Source organism: Erythrolamprus reginae, chromosome 9, assembly GCF_031021105.1.
Source record: "Erythrolamprus reginae isolate rEryReg1 chromosome 9, rEryReg1.hap1, whole genome shotgun sequence".
Taxonomy (NCBI): Eukaryota; Metazoa; Chordata; class Lepidosauria; order Squamata; family Dipsadidae; genus Erythrolamprus; species Erythrolamprus reginae.
The window spans coordinates 25,110,060-25,127,066 of record NC_091958.1 but is presented as its reverse complement, the minus strand read 5'-3'; the positions used below and the strand labels follow the sequence as shown (position 1 = coordinate 25,127,066).

The window sequence follows — 17,007 nt, the reverse complement described above, 5'->3', positions numbered from 1 at the left end:
AGCTTCAAAGTCAATGGGAGATGCCGGATTCACTGAATGACTGCAGGTTTCACTTAACAACTGTGGCAATTGGGTGTAACTCACTTAACAACTGTCCTTGCTTAGAAATGGAAATTCTGATCCGAACTGTAATCATAGGTCAAGGACTACCTGTTCACATTATGACTAGGGTTATGTAGGAGAAATGCAGGAAGAGTTTGGGGGGGGAGTGAAATAAGTAATCAGTTTAGAATCCTTACGTTGCCACAAACAATTCAAGTCCAGCCTGCCCCTTGAATTCCTTTGACCCATTAGTGCTTGATTCCTTTTTATTGGTTTGACTAAATCTTCTGGGTTGCAATTTAAGCTATGGTCCTGATGCTTTGTGCTTGACAACTTGCATAAATATGAAGATTAAGAAAAATAGGACTGTACAATTTGTGATCCATCGTCTCATCCCTTCTCTTTCCCTCAAGGAAACTCATCCCTGGCTTAAAAAGTCAGATGAACCTCTCATCACGTTAAGCCATAATATGTTTTATTAGAGCCTAAAACAATATAATGGAGTCAGGAGAGGAATCATTTTATTAATTTGAGGTTTGGAGGTAAGTCTGTGAAGCCTAAAATCGGTGTGCTTTTCACCCTAAACTGCATAACATCACCCTTAATGTCCTATGATAAAAGGGCTGAATGTTAAATAGCTGTTCAAAAAGGTCAAGAGAAAATCTTGACATTGTAAATCAAAGATAATAAAAGCCCTAAAATAGATTAGCCTAATGAACTCTATCGAATAACAATGACAATGTTGCATTGAGAAAGCACTTAAGATTCAGGACCTGCAGTTCATTTCTTAAGTGTTTCAACAATCTGATAATTATAAAGAACAATCTTCTGTTATCAACTTTGAAAGCTAGTAATTTGAATTTTTCATACAAAAACATTCAAATATAGCTACCAGTAGCAGCAGCAAACTTCAAAATTGCTGCCCTATTAGATGTCAGTTTCAAGTACTATTCTTCAATTTTCTTCTACAACTAAATGGCATTTTCCACCTAAATTGAGCTGTAATGAGGGATACCAGGTCTTGAGCACAATTCAGATCTGGCACTAAAAATAAATCCCTTATCTTCAAAGACATCCTTTTTTCAGCTCAAATAGACATCTTTTATACTTGAGTCCACATTGTAGAACAGTTTGTTGTTTAGCAAATGATTAGATGATACAAACCTGAATCCATCTATTTTTATGCTTTGAAATCCTAAACAAAGGAAGTTTGGATTAATCTAAAAGAAAATAAACACCAACTTTTAATTACCTACCATACTGACTGGCATCAAAGCATGTAAATGGTGAACCAAGTACTTCGATGAAATAGCCCATGCTTCTCAGATGTTGGTACATATCTCTGAAGTTGGTATGAATGTGGTCACCATTCCTAAAGAGGTGAACAAATCAAATATGTAGCCTTGCCATCGCTTTTTGGTGTACCAGGAATTTAAAATACTTTTTATGGAATGAAATTCTTGGTGAGATGAGGAAGGGGGAGAGGGAAAGAAGAGGAGGAAGAGAAACAGAGGAAAGGAAGAGAGGAGGAAGAGGACATATTGCAAAAATTGAACTAAATGGACAACAGGAAGAACATTACAAGAGCTCAGCATTGAACTGTCATTATTTGCCAGGCTGCATAAATTTGTAACACCAAGTAAAAAGAACAAATAAAATCTAAAACTGAACTGAATATTTATAGTCTCCCTCTTTCTCTAGACACAACAATTTTATCAAAATACTGAAAGAACGTTAAGTACCTCTTTTCTACATATGATTATATTTTAACTTGAAAATAAATTGCCAATCAATTGAAGTACAAATTTAGAAAGTATTAGAAGACTTTTAAACCAACAGCCCAGAATTACAACACTTTTTCAAACCAGCCAGACTTCATTCTTACCTTGTTTAAAAAGTTAGGTTTTTATTACCTATATACACATTGTACTTATTTGCAAGAAGAAATGTAGATATAGATGCACAGATTTTTCAAGCAGGGTATATCTTCAGAATAAAAATCACTAAGAATGGATAAGAATTTACACTGAGCTAATTGCATTTCTTAATATGTCAATCGTTCTCATCCATAAATAATTATCGGAACTGTATAAAGATAAACATACCAATCTAATGGATCATTCTTCATTCTTAAATTATCCCTTGGAAAGTACCCTGGTGGATAGCAAAGGTTGTGATACTGATCCCACAAGATTCGCTTATTCCGAGGGGGGGTTGGGACAATTTTCACTTTGATGGGGAGTTTCACGGTTGAAGTTTGCTCAGCACCAACTTTTGACTGAAAACAAGCAAAACAAAATCAAAACAATTTCCTGAAGAAAGAAATCCAATCTACGTCTGTAACTATCACGCTGTTCCATTTCAGGGCAAACAATGTTATAGAAAAACAGAACAATAATAAGCAATAAACAGCAAACCCAAGAAATTAAGGCTTGAGATAAAAGAGGAAATATAATGCCAACAATGTTTTACAACACCCCTTTATAATTTCCTCTTCTTACAAACCAGTGTTGTTTCAATCATATTCATATACTGTTTTCTACGTATATTTTAACCGAAGGAAGCAAATACCCTTCAGTTATCAGAAGTTTATGCTTTTGAACATTTCAAAGCAACTTTTCAGAGCCCTTCCAAAATACTAAAGATTCTTAGACCACAGACACTGCTCTTATTAAAGCAGTGCTTCTCAACCTTCCTAATGCCACAAACCTTTAATGCAGTTTCTCATGTTGTAGTGACCCCCCCAAAAAGTAAAATAATAAAATAATTAGGAAACCTAGGGATGAATTCTAACTTGCCTTGCTGCCAGTTCGCTTCCTCCTGCGCTGCGTGGCCATGCCTCATGGGTGCACTTGTTCTTTGCACACGCATGCATGCACAGTGCTGATTTTTTTAAATTGCAAAAAGAAAAAAAAACAAGATGGCGACGCATGCGCAGTGCTGGAAATTCAGCTTCTGTGCATGCTCAGAAGTTTCCATGGGATGGATGGATAGATAGATAGATAGATAGATAGATAGATAGATAGATAGATAGATAGATAGACAGATAATTTGCAGTAGTCTATTTGCATGTAGGTAGACCCGCCTGGAGATGGATAGTGGAGAGATGTCTCAATTCCTAAGATTCCTAAATATGGGTTTTCCAATGGTCTTAGGTGACCCCTGTGAAAGGGTCGTTCGAGCCCCAAAGGGGTCGCGACCCACAGGTTGAGAACCACTGAATTAGAGAGTTATTTTTGTGTAGTGAGAAGTTATCTTCTTTTGGAGATCTCAACCAATGGATGCCCACGTTATACAATGAGGCTGCATGTCCCTCTGCAGCAGTTTGTGTCCAGGGCAAGGGTATCAAGCTCAAGGCCTGGGGTCTGGATCCGTGGGGTGGTTAAGGCTGGTTCGCGGGACCAGGGTTGGCCCACAGAGCTCTGTTTTCGGTGGCAGAGCGTTGCAGGAAACCGCCACAGCCGAAAACTGAGCTCAGGAGTCCATTTTAACTGGCAGTGTATTCAGGCTGCCACAGTCACCCCAGACACAAGTGATGTAGAGCTGACCATATCTACGCCCACTCTGGCCACACCCATCCCAACCCACCGAAGTCAAACACAACCCTGATGGGGCCCTCCATGAAATCGTGTTGACACCACTGGTCCAGGGCATCAAGCATGCATACATCAGAATAAGGAAAGGATTTTTTTTTTTAAAGCTTCAACCAACCTCATTCTCTGCTGGGGAGGAAATGGTGATCATGACGTGCCCTTGTGCTATGCCTTCCCAAGCGGCTGCTTTCTTGGCGACTGAGATGGAAATGGCGAGATACCCTGACCAGGGCCATAAAACAGGGGAGTAGGAAAAGGCCACCTCAATGTGATCTCCGTTTTGCGGCAAATAGGGCTGCCAATCCGGCTACAAAGGATAAAACAGAAAGCAGAATTGATCAAAAACATTGAGGCTGCAGGGGCTAAAGAATTGAGAAGCAGAACAGTGAACACAACAATGGTTAGAACACAGAACATGCTATAACATAGAAGAACAGAGCTGGAAGGGACCAACTCTAGTTCAACCTCCTGCACAAAGAGGAGAATTTATACCATTTCAGACAGGTGACTGTCCAATCTCTTCTTTAAAACCTCCAGTTAAGGAGCATCCACAACTTCTGGAGGCAAGCCGTTCCACTGGTTAATTGTTCTCACCATTAGGAAATTTCTCCTTAGTTCTAGGTTGCTTCTCTACTTGGTTAGTTTCCATCCATTGTTTCTTGTCTTGCCTCCAAGTGCTTTGGAAAATGGGCTGACCCCTCTTCTTTGTGGCCGCCCCTCCAATACTGGAACACTGCTATCATGTCACCCTTACCCCTTCTTTTCACCTAAGTTGGTCTCATATGTGACACTCAGCCATTATATGATTTGCATTATTATTATTTTTGCTTGTTATGTTTGCAGCAAATAATCAGTCCCATGTGATCACTTAGAAAAAATAAAGTGAAATACTTATCTGGATTGCATCCAATAATGCAACTTCTCAGAACAGACAAGAAATTAAAGGAATAGAATAGGTAGTCCCTGGGTTGTGAGATGGGGATTGTTGTTGATAAGAGAGCCATGGTGGCATAGTGGTTAGAATGCAGTATTGCACACTAATTCTGCTAACTGCCAGCAGTTCGATTCTGACTGGCTTAAGGTCGACTCAGCCTTCCATCCTTCTGAGGTGGGTAAAATGAGGATCCAGATTGTTGGGGCTAATATGCTGGCTCTGTAAACTGCTTAGAAAGGGCTGTAAAGCACTGTGGAGTGATATATAAGTCTAAGGGCTATTGTCTTTCCATCCATCCATCCATCATTTACAGTGGTTAGAATGCAGTATTGGAGGCTGACTCTGCCTACTTTCAGAGGTTCAATGCTGATGGGCTCAAGGTTGACTCCACCTTCCATCCTTCTGAAGTGGTTAAAATGGAGACCCAAATTGTTGGGGGAAATTTATTTTATTTATTCGATTTTTATGTCATCCTTTTCCTTAGACTCAGGGTGGCTTACAACATGTTAGCAATAGCACTTCTTTAACAGAGCCAGCCTATTGCCCCCACAATCCAGGTCCTCATTTTACCCACCTTGGAAGGATGGAAGGCTGAGTCAACCTTAAGCCAGTGATGAGATTTGAACCGCTGACCTACAGATCTACACTCAGCTTCAGTTGCCTGCAGTACAACACTCTACCTGCTGCGCCACCCCACCTAGGCTGACTCTGTAAGTCTAAGTGTTAGTGCTATTGCGATAAATGACAAGGTTATAAGGCATAATGTCACGTGACCAGATTGCCTAATGATGACAATCTCAGCAGTCCAGGTTGCCTCCAAAACCTCAAGACTGGCTGGTTGTTAAGCGGGAAGCGACAGAAGGGCCAAGTAAGGTGCCGCGGGAGCAGTGGTGATGGAGGGCCTGGGAGGGCTGCGGCAGTTATGCAGAGGTGGTGTCAGCCTCGCGGTGTTTCATCCCTCCACACGCTTCGGCTGTCATAAGTAATGGGAGGAGGGGTATGGGGTATTTGGGAGGGGGGAGGGGGGAGTTTCTGGAGGGCCCTGATAAGTTTCGCTTCTCTGGCAAAGGCCAGGATGAGTTCTGATTTCCTTGAGAAGAGGTAAGAAAATAGTTAGAAGCTGCATTCCATAAGTATGATGTGGGGTTTCCCACCTGACAAAGGTGGACAATGAGGACTGGCTATTTCCCAAAGGGGGGCAAGTGGGATTTTTTGATATGGGCAACTATCGTGCCTTTTTCTTCAGTCTTTGCTTTGCTTTTGATGCTTTCAGTTCTGATTTGAGTGAAATTCACTTTTGAAGTTCAAAATGGACTCTGAGTTTTCGTTTCCTTAAATTCTGATTGAAGCCAGCCTGACATGTGGGGTTTGTGCACTGCAAGAAGGAACATGCGTTTCAAAGTGATTTGTAGCCTTCTGATTCTGCTTATGTGAAACCGGCAGGAAAAGTTGTAAAATGATTCATGTGTTTGTAGCTCCCTTTTAATGTGGTCATGGGTTTAGAGCTGAGCGACTAATGCCTGGATCACAGTTATGTGACTGTACAGGTGCTGCAATGGCCAGAACTTTGAGAACCTGTCATTTATCTATTTTCTTTTCAGTGTTGCCAAAACTTTGACTGGTCACTGAATGATATAAGCCGAGGCCTATCTGTAGCTGTTTGGAGGGGTCCCCAATTTGTTTGCAATTGGGCTGTATAAGTGGTAGACTGGAGCATGCACACTCACACAAATGAAACTGTCCACGCCAGCGCCTGCCCCTCGCACAAACCCACCCCTTTCTCTCCCCCACCCCTCCATGCTGAGCTACCAATCCCAGAAAGGTTGGAGAAGGTTGTTATTACAGTACCTCGAGCCCGATAAAAGATTTCTCAACCTTTCTGTTAAAAATCTAGACAATCTTGTTTAAGGAATGATTTAAATCTGTAACTGAAAAAGAAAGGGGAGGTAGGCATCAATAAGACTTTTTAAAGCTGAATTCTTTTCTTTTATAGTTACAGCTCCAACTTCATGTTTTAAAGTTGAATTCTTTTCTTTTATAGTCACAACTCCAACTCCAACTTCCATCCTATTTAAATATGTTAAAGGGTTAAATAAGGTCCAGGAGGGAAGTGTTTTTAATAGGAAAGTGAACACAAGAACAAGGGGACACAATCTGAAGTTAGTTGGGGGAAATATCAAAAGCAACATGAGAAAATATTATTTTACTGAAAGAGTAGTAGATCCTTGGAACAAACTTCCAGCAGACGTGGTTGATAAATCCACAGTAACTGAATTTAAACATGCCTGGGATAAACATATATCCATCCTAAGATAAAATACAGAAAATAGTATAAGGGCAAACTAGATGGATCATGAGGTCTTTTTCTGCTGTCAGTCTTCTAAGTTTCTATGTTTCATCTCCTCAGGATGCCTGAAAGCCAGCCCAGCTTGTGAAAAGACAGGTGGGACCTGCTTGACCAGACTAAACTCCTTTCTATAATAACAATATTTTTCGGAGTATAAGATGCACCTTTTTCCATCCTAAAAGAGGCTGAAATTTGGGTGTACCCTATACTCTGAATGTAGCTATTACTAAGCTTTTTAAAGGTGCTCATGCGATCTTCTGTACTTTGCTAGCTAAGCGATCTTCCCTTTGCCTGCTTCTTTCTTTGCTGCTCCCTCCGACAATCAGCTGAGACTTTTTTCAGCCCTAACAGTAAAACAATCTTCCGTGGTTTGCTAGCAAGCCATCTTCCACCTTTTTTTCAGCCCTAAGGAGATGCTAAAGAGAGCAGCGAACTTCCATACTTTGCTAGCTAAGCGATCATCTCTTTGCCTGATTTTTCCATGGTTTCTCTCTGAAGAGAGAGAGAGATGTGAAGTATTTTAGAAACTGTTTTTTATCCCCAACCAGGAGATACTTACAACTGCTCCTTGAATTTACACGTTGTGGCAGTCCCCCACAGTCACATGGTCAAAATTCAGTGGCTGGGTGTGTATTTTTAAGAGGCCTGCAATGTCCAGTCATTGTGATTGCCACAAAGAAGAGGGAGGCAAACTATTCTCCAAAGCACCAGAAAGCAGGAAAAGAAGCAACAGATGGAATCTAATCAAAGAGAGATTCAACCCTGAAGTGAGGAATTTCCTAACAGTGGAACAACATGCCTCCAGAAGTTGTGAATGCTCCAGCACTGGAAGTTTTTAAGAAGAGATTGGACAAACATTTGTCTGAAGTATGTGTATAGTTTCCTGCCTGAGCAGGGAATTGGACTAGAAGACCTCCCAGATCCCTTCCAACTCTCTATTTCTATTCTTTTTTAACTTCTCAGCTGGTTTCCAAAGCAAAGCCGATGGCGGAAACTGGTTTGGCTTAACAACCCTGCAATTTGCTTAATAACTGCAAAGATTCATTTCACAATTGTGACCTTGGTTAGCAGCAGAAATTCTGCTCCCAGATATGGTCATAAGTCAAGAACTCCCTAAAAAGTTAAACAATTTCAATCTCTTGATTGGAGCAATGGAGCTGACTTCTCTTTTGAGTTTGCACAGTTAGGATTGTCTTAAGTTGTTGTCTCAAGTGTTGTGATGGTCGGAAGAAGCAGAAGCAGAGTCATTCAGCCTGGCCAAGTTCCTCCAGCTCTTACCTTGTCTATGATCCTTCCAGTGACTCCCATTCCGTTTAGGATGGTGACGTTGACAATCGTGGGCATGCCTCCGTAGTAGATAGGCTGGGAGCAATAGGGCCACATGTAAGGGCATTCCGTCAAGTCAATGTAACTTGGACTCAAACTAAAAGGAAAATACAATGGGCAGGCATAAACAGGTGATAAGAAATGCAAAAAATTCTCCCTACCAGTCCTGTAGGCGTGGCTTAATGGGTGTGGCCTGGTAGTCATGTGACCGGGCGGGTGTGGCTAACTTGGCATCACTCACGTCATTCACTGTTAGATCCAGGGGCTGCACATTCTGAAGCACATTCTAAAGCCCCCAACACTTTGAGTTTCCCTCCTCTATCTGGCTTGACTGCCCAAGCGAACCTCGGAGCCTTCTCTTGCCCCGCTCTCCATCCTGGAGGACCACATACACCCCTCCATCAATCCTCCGTGCAAACCACCTGCCCTGATTCTGCAAAGGCAGAGCATCTCCCCACCTTGCAGGGCGATCCAAAGAGGGGAGGGGGATGCTGCAGAAAAGGCCACCTTCCACCCGGGCCTGCATGCCTCCCATGCCGCTCTGTGGAGCTTAGGATTTTGATGCAACTCCACTGGCTTCCCACCCACCCAGCCACCTGCCTGCTCTCTTTGTTGCCCGGCCAACCGCCAGCACCACTCCAGGAATGTGGCCCACGGACTCCTGCACTCTGGGGGAAGGAGACCACGCAGGGAGAGAGCCAGGCCCAGCTGTACCACCATGGAGCCCATAGCGCTTTCATTTCGGCTGAGACAGCGATGCTTACCTGGGTCAGTACGGGTAGCCCTACATCTTGGCAAAGATCAGGTTGCCACACCTGTAGTCTCATGGCTGGCCAGAGCAGGACATGGTGTGAGCAGAGAGGCTGAGGCCGCACCAGCCGAGCGATCGCTGTGCCTCTCCAGCAACAGGAGTGCCAGGGCCACTTTGCCTGCTGCCACCAAGTGCTGCACCTGGAAGGGGCCACTGCTGCCCTCCTCCCTCCCCACCTAACTGCAGACATCCACCTGCCCTCTCAAAATTCACTCTCACTGTCAGAAAATTTCTCCTTATTTCCCGGTTGAATCTTTCCTTGTTCAGTTTCCATCCATTATTCCTTGTCTGGCCTTTTGGTGCTTCGGAAAACAACCTGACCCCCTCCTCTCTGTGGCAGCCCCTAAAATATTGGAAGACTTCCATCATGTCCCCCCTGGTCCTTCTCTTCACTAGACTAGCCAGGCCCAGTTCCTGAAACCATTCTTCATATGTTTTTAGCCTCCAGTACCCTAATCATCCTGGTTGCTCTTTGCTGCACTTTTTCTAGAGTTTCAACATCTTTTTAAAGAGTTGAAGCCTATAGAAAAACAGAATTTGCAGCTTGCTTATTTATTTTTCCAACGGAAAGGTCTGATTTGAGCGGTCTGCTTGGCAATAAACTCACCTGGCCTGGGGCTTGTAATTGTTGAGAATCTGATAGGCTCTGAGAAGATCAAGTTTGCCGTGCCCTTGTTCAAACATGTTGACCCCGGGAAGCCGTCGTGCTGAAGCGATCAGAGCCTGTTTCATGCTAGCTGGGTTCACCATTTCACGCTTCAGAACTGTGCTGAAAGCCATAAACCACTGAAATATTATACTCTGATTGTGCTAAAGATGTAAATGAACCAGTAGTGATTCATTGTATTACTAAAAAAAATACTGCTCTATACAGGAGAGATCCCCAAACTTGGCAACTTTAGGATTTCAACTCCCAGAATTCTCCAGCCAGCATAGCCATAAGTCTTAAAAGTTGCCAAGTGTGAAGACCTCTGTTGTACAGTTAGTCCTCAAGCTTATGATCATTCATTTAGAGATTCAAAGTTACAATAGCATTGGAAACAAATGATAGGGTGTTTTTTTTTTCATTTATAACAGTTGCAGCATGGTCCTGGGATCCAAATTCAGGCAATGGGCAACCGGCTCCTATTTATGACAGTTGTGGTGTCCTGGGATCCCACGATCATCTACCGACAAACCAAGTCAGTGGGGAAGCCAGGTTCACTTAACAACAGTGTTACTAGCTTAACTAATATAACAGCTGCAGTTGTTCATTTAATAGCTGTGGCAGGAAAAGTCATAAAATGGAGCAAAATTCACCAACAACAATCCTGCCTAGCAACAGAAATTATGGGCTCAATTACAGTCATTAAGTCGAGGATTACTTGTTGAAATTCATGATGGAGACATTTATATTAATGATTTGATTAAACAAAGGGAGTTGTGCTTTTTTTTCCCTTTTAGAATAAAGATGGGAAAATTTGTCTCGGCCTGACCAAAGTTTGGGGAATGTACTCAAGTCTAACCCAAACCTAAAAATTAAAAACTTTAAAAAAAATAACATAAAAGCTCAAAGATGTGTTCCTTTTTTTCTTCTTCTTGTATAACATCCTCAAATTGGCCTTTTCAGGTATGATTTTGGTAACAGACTCCAAATGGTGTGGCCCATTTATTTCTCCTGGGTTGCCCTGGAGTTTGAATGGCGATGCAGCTTTATCAGAAAAGCCCAGGAAATATATTTTGAGGGACATGTACCTTACTAGAAGTGTGACAGCGCCTGCCACAACAGGGGAGGCCACACTTGTCCCGGAGAGTGAGCGGCAACCCCCCTTCATGCCAGATCCTCTCACACCAGAGCCATAAGTCACGATATCGGGCTTGACTCTCCCGTAGCCTCCGGGAAGTTCCTAGGGAGAAAAGTCAAATACATCAAACAAGTGGCGTGATGCTCACATGTCAATCAAATGAGATTTACACTGACTTCTGACAAAACTAAACTGCGCTTCCCGTGTGGTGTGTAAAGTGATGGAAGACCATACACTGGGCTAAACCTTTGAGTGTGTTAGGGTCACCCTGAGCGTGGTGTCTCTGCAAAGGGGCTCACCCATGTTGTCATCCCTCTGGAGGAGAACCGAGCGATATTATCTTCGAAGTCAATGCCACCAACTCCAATCACGTCCATTTGGTCGGCCGGATTGTTGAGTGTGCTGAAAAAGAATGCATATTTCTGTTTTATTATTATTGATCTATTAGCAACAGATAAGACAACAATGAGCCGGTTAGAATCGAACTGCATATTATTATGCATATTTTTGGGTTTTTTTATTTTTGGTTTATTATTATTGATCTATTAGCATCATCAATAGCACTTAAGACTTATATACTGCTGTTTTACAGCCCTCTCTAAGTGGTTTTACAGAGTCAGCTTATTGCCCCCAATAATCTGGGTCCTCATTTTACCGACCTCGGAAGGATGGAAGGCTGAATTAACCTTGAGCCAGTCAGAATTGCAGCCAGCAGTCAGCGGAATTAGCCTGCAGTACTGCATTCTAACCACTGTGCCACCATGGCTCATGGAGATGATATGCGTGCCCATAGAGAGGGCTCTGCATGCCACCTCTAGCACATGTGCCATCCTGATATTATACCATGTGTGTCAACTCTCAAAATGATTTTAGCTGACGCCATATTCTTCTTTACTTCGTTTTTAAGTTGCCAAACACATGAGGGAGAGGGGGAACTACAGTATGGTGGCCTGCCAAAAATTTTACTGCCACACTGTGGGAGTGGCTTATTTTGTGGGTGTGGTTTGGTGGTCATATGACTGGGTAGGAGTGGCTTGCCAGCCATGTGACCAGGAATGGCTTGACAATTATGTGACTGGGGGTGGCTTAAAGTTCATGTGACTGGGTGGGAGAGGCTTACCAAACAAGATAGGTTTTCAAATAGGTGCTTGAACTCTTTTTCAGTTTATTTTAATAGCCTCAAAAAGGACAAATGATAGACAGCATTATTTGTTGAGGAGCACAGTAACATTTTAAGGTTTTGTACTGAAACCACAAGGTTCAGTAGGACAACAGATTAGGCAAGTAGCTCAATTTTCTTTAATTGCTATAAAAGTTCAGTTCTAGATAATGATTAAAATGATTAAAGAATTCATGGGTAAAAACATACTATTTGTTTCCTATTTTAAAAGTAATTAAGGATTAATTACTAGAGAAGGAAGGACAATAAAAAACTATTAAGTATTCAATAAATAGTGCATAAACTTACTAGCCCCACTGCATCCCCCCCCCTCGTGGGGGGCAGCAGCCCATTACTGGTGTGGGGTACTTTCCTCCCATCTGATACTAGGGGGGTGGGGATGTCAATTTCTTTTCTTATGACAAACTGTGGGAAATATTTAGAGTTGATTTCACATTTGAACATGCTGATATGATGTGCCCAATAAAATGGATCCATGAGAAAAGCCACAGCCTCAGAGTCCTGAATTGATTGGGGCCATTACTCAGAACCATGACAATGGTCTTTTAGGGTGAAGGATTACATTGAAAAGAAATCAAGAAATCAAGTTATTTGCGGAAAATCGGCATTATTTTTAAATATGGCAAAAGTGATTCTTTATGGTAATTTACTCTGAAAGAACACATTTCTGCTCAATATATATAGGGATTGGATACTGTAGCCTAGAGGATAATTCTCTGCCTTACAAGGCAAAGGTTGCAGGTTCAAGTCCCAGTGGGTATGGCTAGCTGATGAGGCCAAAATAAGGCCGAAATAGATCTATCCTAGTCTCCCTTAATTTTCAAATTCAGCTTAAACATATGACATATATATATATATATATACACATACATACATACATACATACATACATACATACATACATACATACATTTGTTATATAAACAAAAACCACCTACCCATACAAAGGACCATCATTTCCAATAGCAGAGACCATTATTACATTATTGGCCGTCAATTCCCATACCTTGGAAATGAAAATAATCAGATGTTAGAAACCCAGGGATTAGCTACTTTAAGTCTTGATATTCATAGAATGTTATATTATAAAGCAATCCAATTTGACTGTATGGATACAATTTCCCCAGGCTATTATTTTGCGTAAAATCAAAGTTTCTAATCTTCTGAGATGAAAGGAGAAATGGTTTAATTGCTATGAGTCTCTTTCCCCATCCCATACCAACCTTGTCTACAAACGGATGGTCCATAAAATCTGGGCCTCCAATGCTAAGGTTCAACACGTCAATCTTCTTTAAGATAGCATAGTTAAAAGCATCCAAAAACCAAGATGTATATGAAACCTGTTTAAAAATGAAACAGCTCTTAATATTAACTATAATAACAACAACCCTCAAGGTGGAATCTGCTTGGCCTCTTCATTCACACAGAAGAGGGACCCACTACTACCCAAATTGGACATGCACTTTTATTTTTCCTTATGTAGGGGCGAGGAAGGGAAATGGGGAGGGGGAGGGAAGGAAAGGAAAGGAAAAGGAAAAAGAGGGAATGGAAGAAAAAGAAACACATATGAAAGAAACAGAGAAAAGAGAAATGAAAAGAAAAAAGGGAAGGGAAGGGGTTCCCCTGATTCCACTAAATTGACTTTGTTATCTCAAAAATGTATTTCTCTGCAACTAATTCAGTTTTAAAATCCCAATGTTACCATTAAAAACAGGTTAGGAATGTCATCCTGGCATTGGGAGAAAAAACGCTTAAATCCATTTTTAAGATCTGCAATGCTGATCTCAAAATACATAGACTTTTAAAGGAGGCCTTTAAGGGGTTCCAACATGATACATGGACAAGCAAAAGTTGATCCCTTAAAATAATTTCCCTGCCAGGATCCCTGGAGATGCAATCTCCCTGTGTTTGGACAGCATCAGGTTGAAGAATGCTGCACTGATTTCTCTTTGTATTTGTTAGATTTACACGCTGCCTCTTTTCTCCAGGAACTGAAAGGGCATCTGCAGCATTCCTTCCTCCCAGTTTTATTCCCACCACAAACTTAGGAGACAGACTTGGGGACTGGCCCAAAGGCCTCCAGGGAGCTTCCACGACTTGGGATGGATTGGTCCTCTCCATTCTTAAGTCTAACTCTTTAACCACTGTGCTATATGTTGGTCCCCTCTTTACCTGATTGTTAGTGAAGACCCTGAATATGTGCAGTTCGGAGTCTGGAGCAAATCCTTGGCACTCTCTCATGCTAGCTATCACACCTGCGACAAAAGTCCCGTGGCCCAGACCTGTTGACAATAAGCAGCCAAATAAGACAAAGTAAGGTACTTTGATGCGTTGCTATCTGGCCAGTCGTGGCTAGGGAAGAGGTAATTTGTGGCGAGAAAAAGAGAAGGATGAACTATAGGCAGCCCACCAGTTACAACTACCACTGAGGCCAAAATATCTGTTGCTAAAGCGAATATTTTTGTTAAAATGAATTTTGCCTGACTTTACACCCTTTCCTGCCACGGCGGTTGTTAAGTTAGGAATATGGTCATAAAGTGAATGTGGCTTCCCCATTGACTTTGCTTGTCAGAAGATCCCTTGGGTGATTGTTCTCACTGTCAGAAAATGTCTCCTTATTTCCAGGTTGAATCTTTCTCCTTGTTCAGTTTCCATCCATTATAGCTTGTCTGACCTTCAGGGTGCCTTGGAAAATAGCTTGACCCCCTCCTCTTTGTGGCAGCCCCTCAGATATTGGAAGAGTGCTATTTATTTATTGTATTTATTTATTCATTCATTCATTCATTCATTCATTCATTCATTTATTTATTCGATTTTTATGCCACCCTTCTCCTAGGACTCAGGGCGGCTTAAAACATGTTAGCAATAGCACTTCTTAACAGAGCCCGCATATTGCCCCCACAATCCTGGTCCTCATTTGACACACCTCAGAAGGATGTAAGGCTGAGTCAACCTTGAGCCGGTGATGAGATTTGAACCGCTGACCTACAGATCTTCAGTCAGCTTTAGTGGCCTGCAGTACTGCATTCTACCAGCTGTGCCACCCTGGCTATCCCAGGTTCTTCCCTTCACTAGACTACCCATGCCCAGTTCCTGCAACCGTTCATCCTATGTTTTAGCCTCCAGTCCACTAGTAATCTTGGTTGCTCTTCTCTGCACTCTTTCTAGAGTCTCACCATCTTTTTAATAGTGTGGATAAAAAATAAAAAACCAAAACTGGATGCAGTACTCTAGGTGTGGTCTTACTAAGACTTCATAGAGTGGTGTTAGTACCTCACTTGATTTTGATTTTATCCCATTAATGCAATTTAGAATTGCATTGGCGCATATTTAGCTGGTTGTCCACTAAGACACCAAGATCCCTATCACAGTCACTGCTATTAAGCCTGGTTTCACCCATTCTATGTGTGTACTTTTGATTGTTCTTGTGTAAGTGTAAGACTTTACTTTTCTCTACATTGAATTTTATTTTGTTAGATAGGGCCCAAGATCTATCTGGATCTGGATTCTAGGGTGTTAGCTATTCCTGCCAGCTTAGCATCATTTGCAAATTTGTTAAATTCCCTTTCTATTCCATCATCTAAGTCGTTTATTTATCCTAAATAAAAACATATACAGCCACCCTGTCTCACAAAATTACCACTGCAATACACAATGAACTCAACTAGTTAAAAGGAAGTTTTAGGTTTCCCAAAATTATTATTACCATCGTCCAAAGTTCTCTCGTTTGTCCAGTTTGTCCTCTCTTTTACATTTTTGAAGTGTGGATGTTTCTCGCTGAGTCCAGTATCAAAGACAGCCACTCTTACACCGCCTCCTATTTGCACAGAAGGTCGACACAATGACAGGTTAGCACAAGAGATCCAGTTCTGATGGTATCTTAAGAAACAATTCCTGCATGCATTTAGATAGATAGATGGATGGACGGACAGACAGACAGATAATCTGATACATAAAATTTTATGGAAATATTTTGCCTGCCTTTTGAGTTTAGCAGGTTGTATCAGTGTTTCTCAACCTCAGCAGCTTTAAGGTAGGGGCAGACTTCAACTCCCAGAATTCTCCAACCAGCCACTCAGGTAACTGGGTTGCATCAATGTTAAAAGGCGAAAGTAAAACTTTTCCTTTTCGAGGCTTGATTCTAGGGAGTAGTGCTTATTTCTGTTTCTTAGCTAGCATGATCATATGCCTGGAACACTGTTATCTTCCCACTACAGCGCTACCTATTTATAGACTTCTTCGGAGAGGGGCGGCATACAAATCTAATAAATTGAATTGAATTGAATTGAATTGCAGTTGCATGCTTTCAAACTGTTAGGTGAGCTGGAGCAAGGAACAGGAGCTCATCCCATCGCGTGACACTTGGGTCTCGAACTGGACTGTCAGCTTTTCTGCTGACAAGCTCAGCATCTGTAACTGCTGAGTCCTTGCGCCCCTCTACAAGAATGTTACATAAACTGGCTTTTGATAAAATAAAATGAAATGAAATGATAAGATAAAATAAAATACACCTGCACTAAGTGTTCTTCCAATATGACGGATATCCAATATATACTGTGTGTATATATATTTATACTAGAAAGGGAAACTCTAACCTTTCTATCCAAGAGTTAACTGTGCAATGGCTAATTATGAAGACTCTGCATGGCATCTACTAACAGACCTACCTGTAAAACCCATTTGCCAGAGCACGTCTGCCTGAAGGGTCTGTGCCACTTGCCGAGGTATTGCTCTCAGCAAGCGCCTGCTGGAGTGCCTGCCCGTCGCGTGCCAAAATCCAGAACCCAGAGACAAGCTTGCTCTTCGGAGCGGGCGGGAAGACTGCCACTTCTGTGTCCATCTGGTCTCATTGCAAGGAGTAGCTGAATCTGCTAGATTTGCGAAGCACAGACATATAACTTGACTTGTATACTATCCAGTTTCTCAGGTCTAACTACCCCTACATTTGATTATTTATTTACTAGTAGCTGGATACCCGTGCTTCACTACA

General features: G+C 41.9%; 1 protein-coding gene across 2 annotated transcripts in view; it reads right to left on the bottom strand.

The window, feature by feature from the left end:
• Window positions 1-17,007, bottom strand: part of MBTPS1 (membrane bound transcription factor peptidase, site 1) — a 71,352-nt gene that overhangs the window by 35,051 nt on the left and 19,294 nt on the right. Inside the window, exons 4-15 of one of the 2 annotated variants that reach the window (XM_070760544.1) lie at window positions 16,685-16,888; window positions 15,724-15,834; window positions 14,190-14,299; window positions 13,241-13,357; window positions 12,956-13,023; window positions 11,137-11,239; window positions 10,788-10,939; window positions 9,661-9,822; window positions 8,195-8,339; window positions 3,754-3,942; window positions 2,148-2,320; window positions 1,299-1,414 (exon numbers count right to left, since the gene is read on the bottom strand). In XM_070760544.1, the coding sequence (XP_070616645.1) occupies window positions 1,299-1,414; window positions 2,148-2,320; window positions 3,754-3,942; window positions 8,195-8,339; window positions 9,661-9,822; window positions 10,788-10,939; window positions 11,137-11,239; window positions 12,956-13,023; window positions 13,241-13,357; window positions 14,190-14,299; window positions 15,724-15,834; window positions 16,685-16,888 (1,650 nt within the window). The remainder of the gene's footprint in view (window positions 1-1,298; window positions 1,415-2,147; window positions 2,321-3,753; window positions 3,943-8,194; window positions 8,340-9,660; window positions 9,823-10,787; window positions 10,940-11,136; window positions 11,240-12,955; window positions 13,024-13,240; window positions 13,358-14,189; window positions 14,300-15,723; window positions 15,835-16,684; window positions 16,889-17,007) is intronic. The other variant, XM_070760545.1, reaches the window with a different exon arrangement.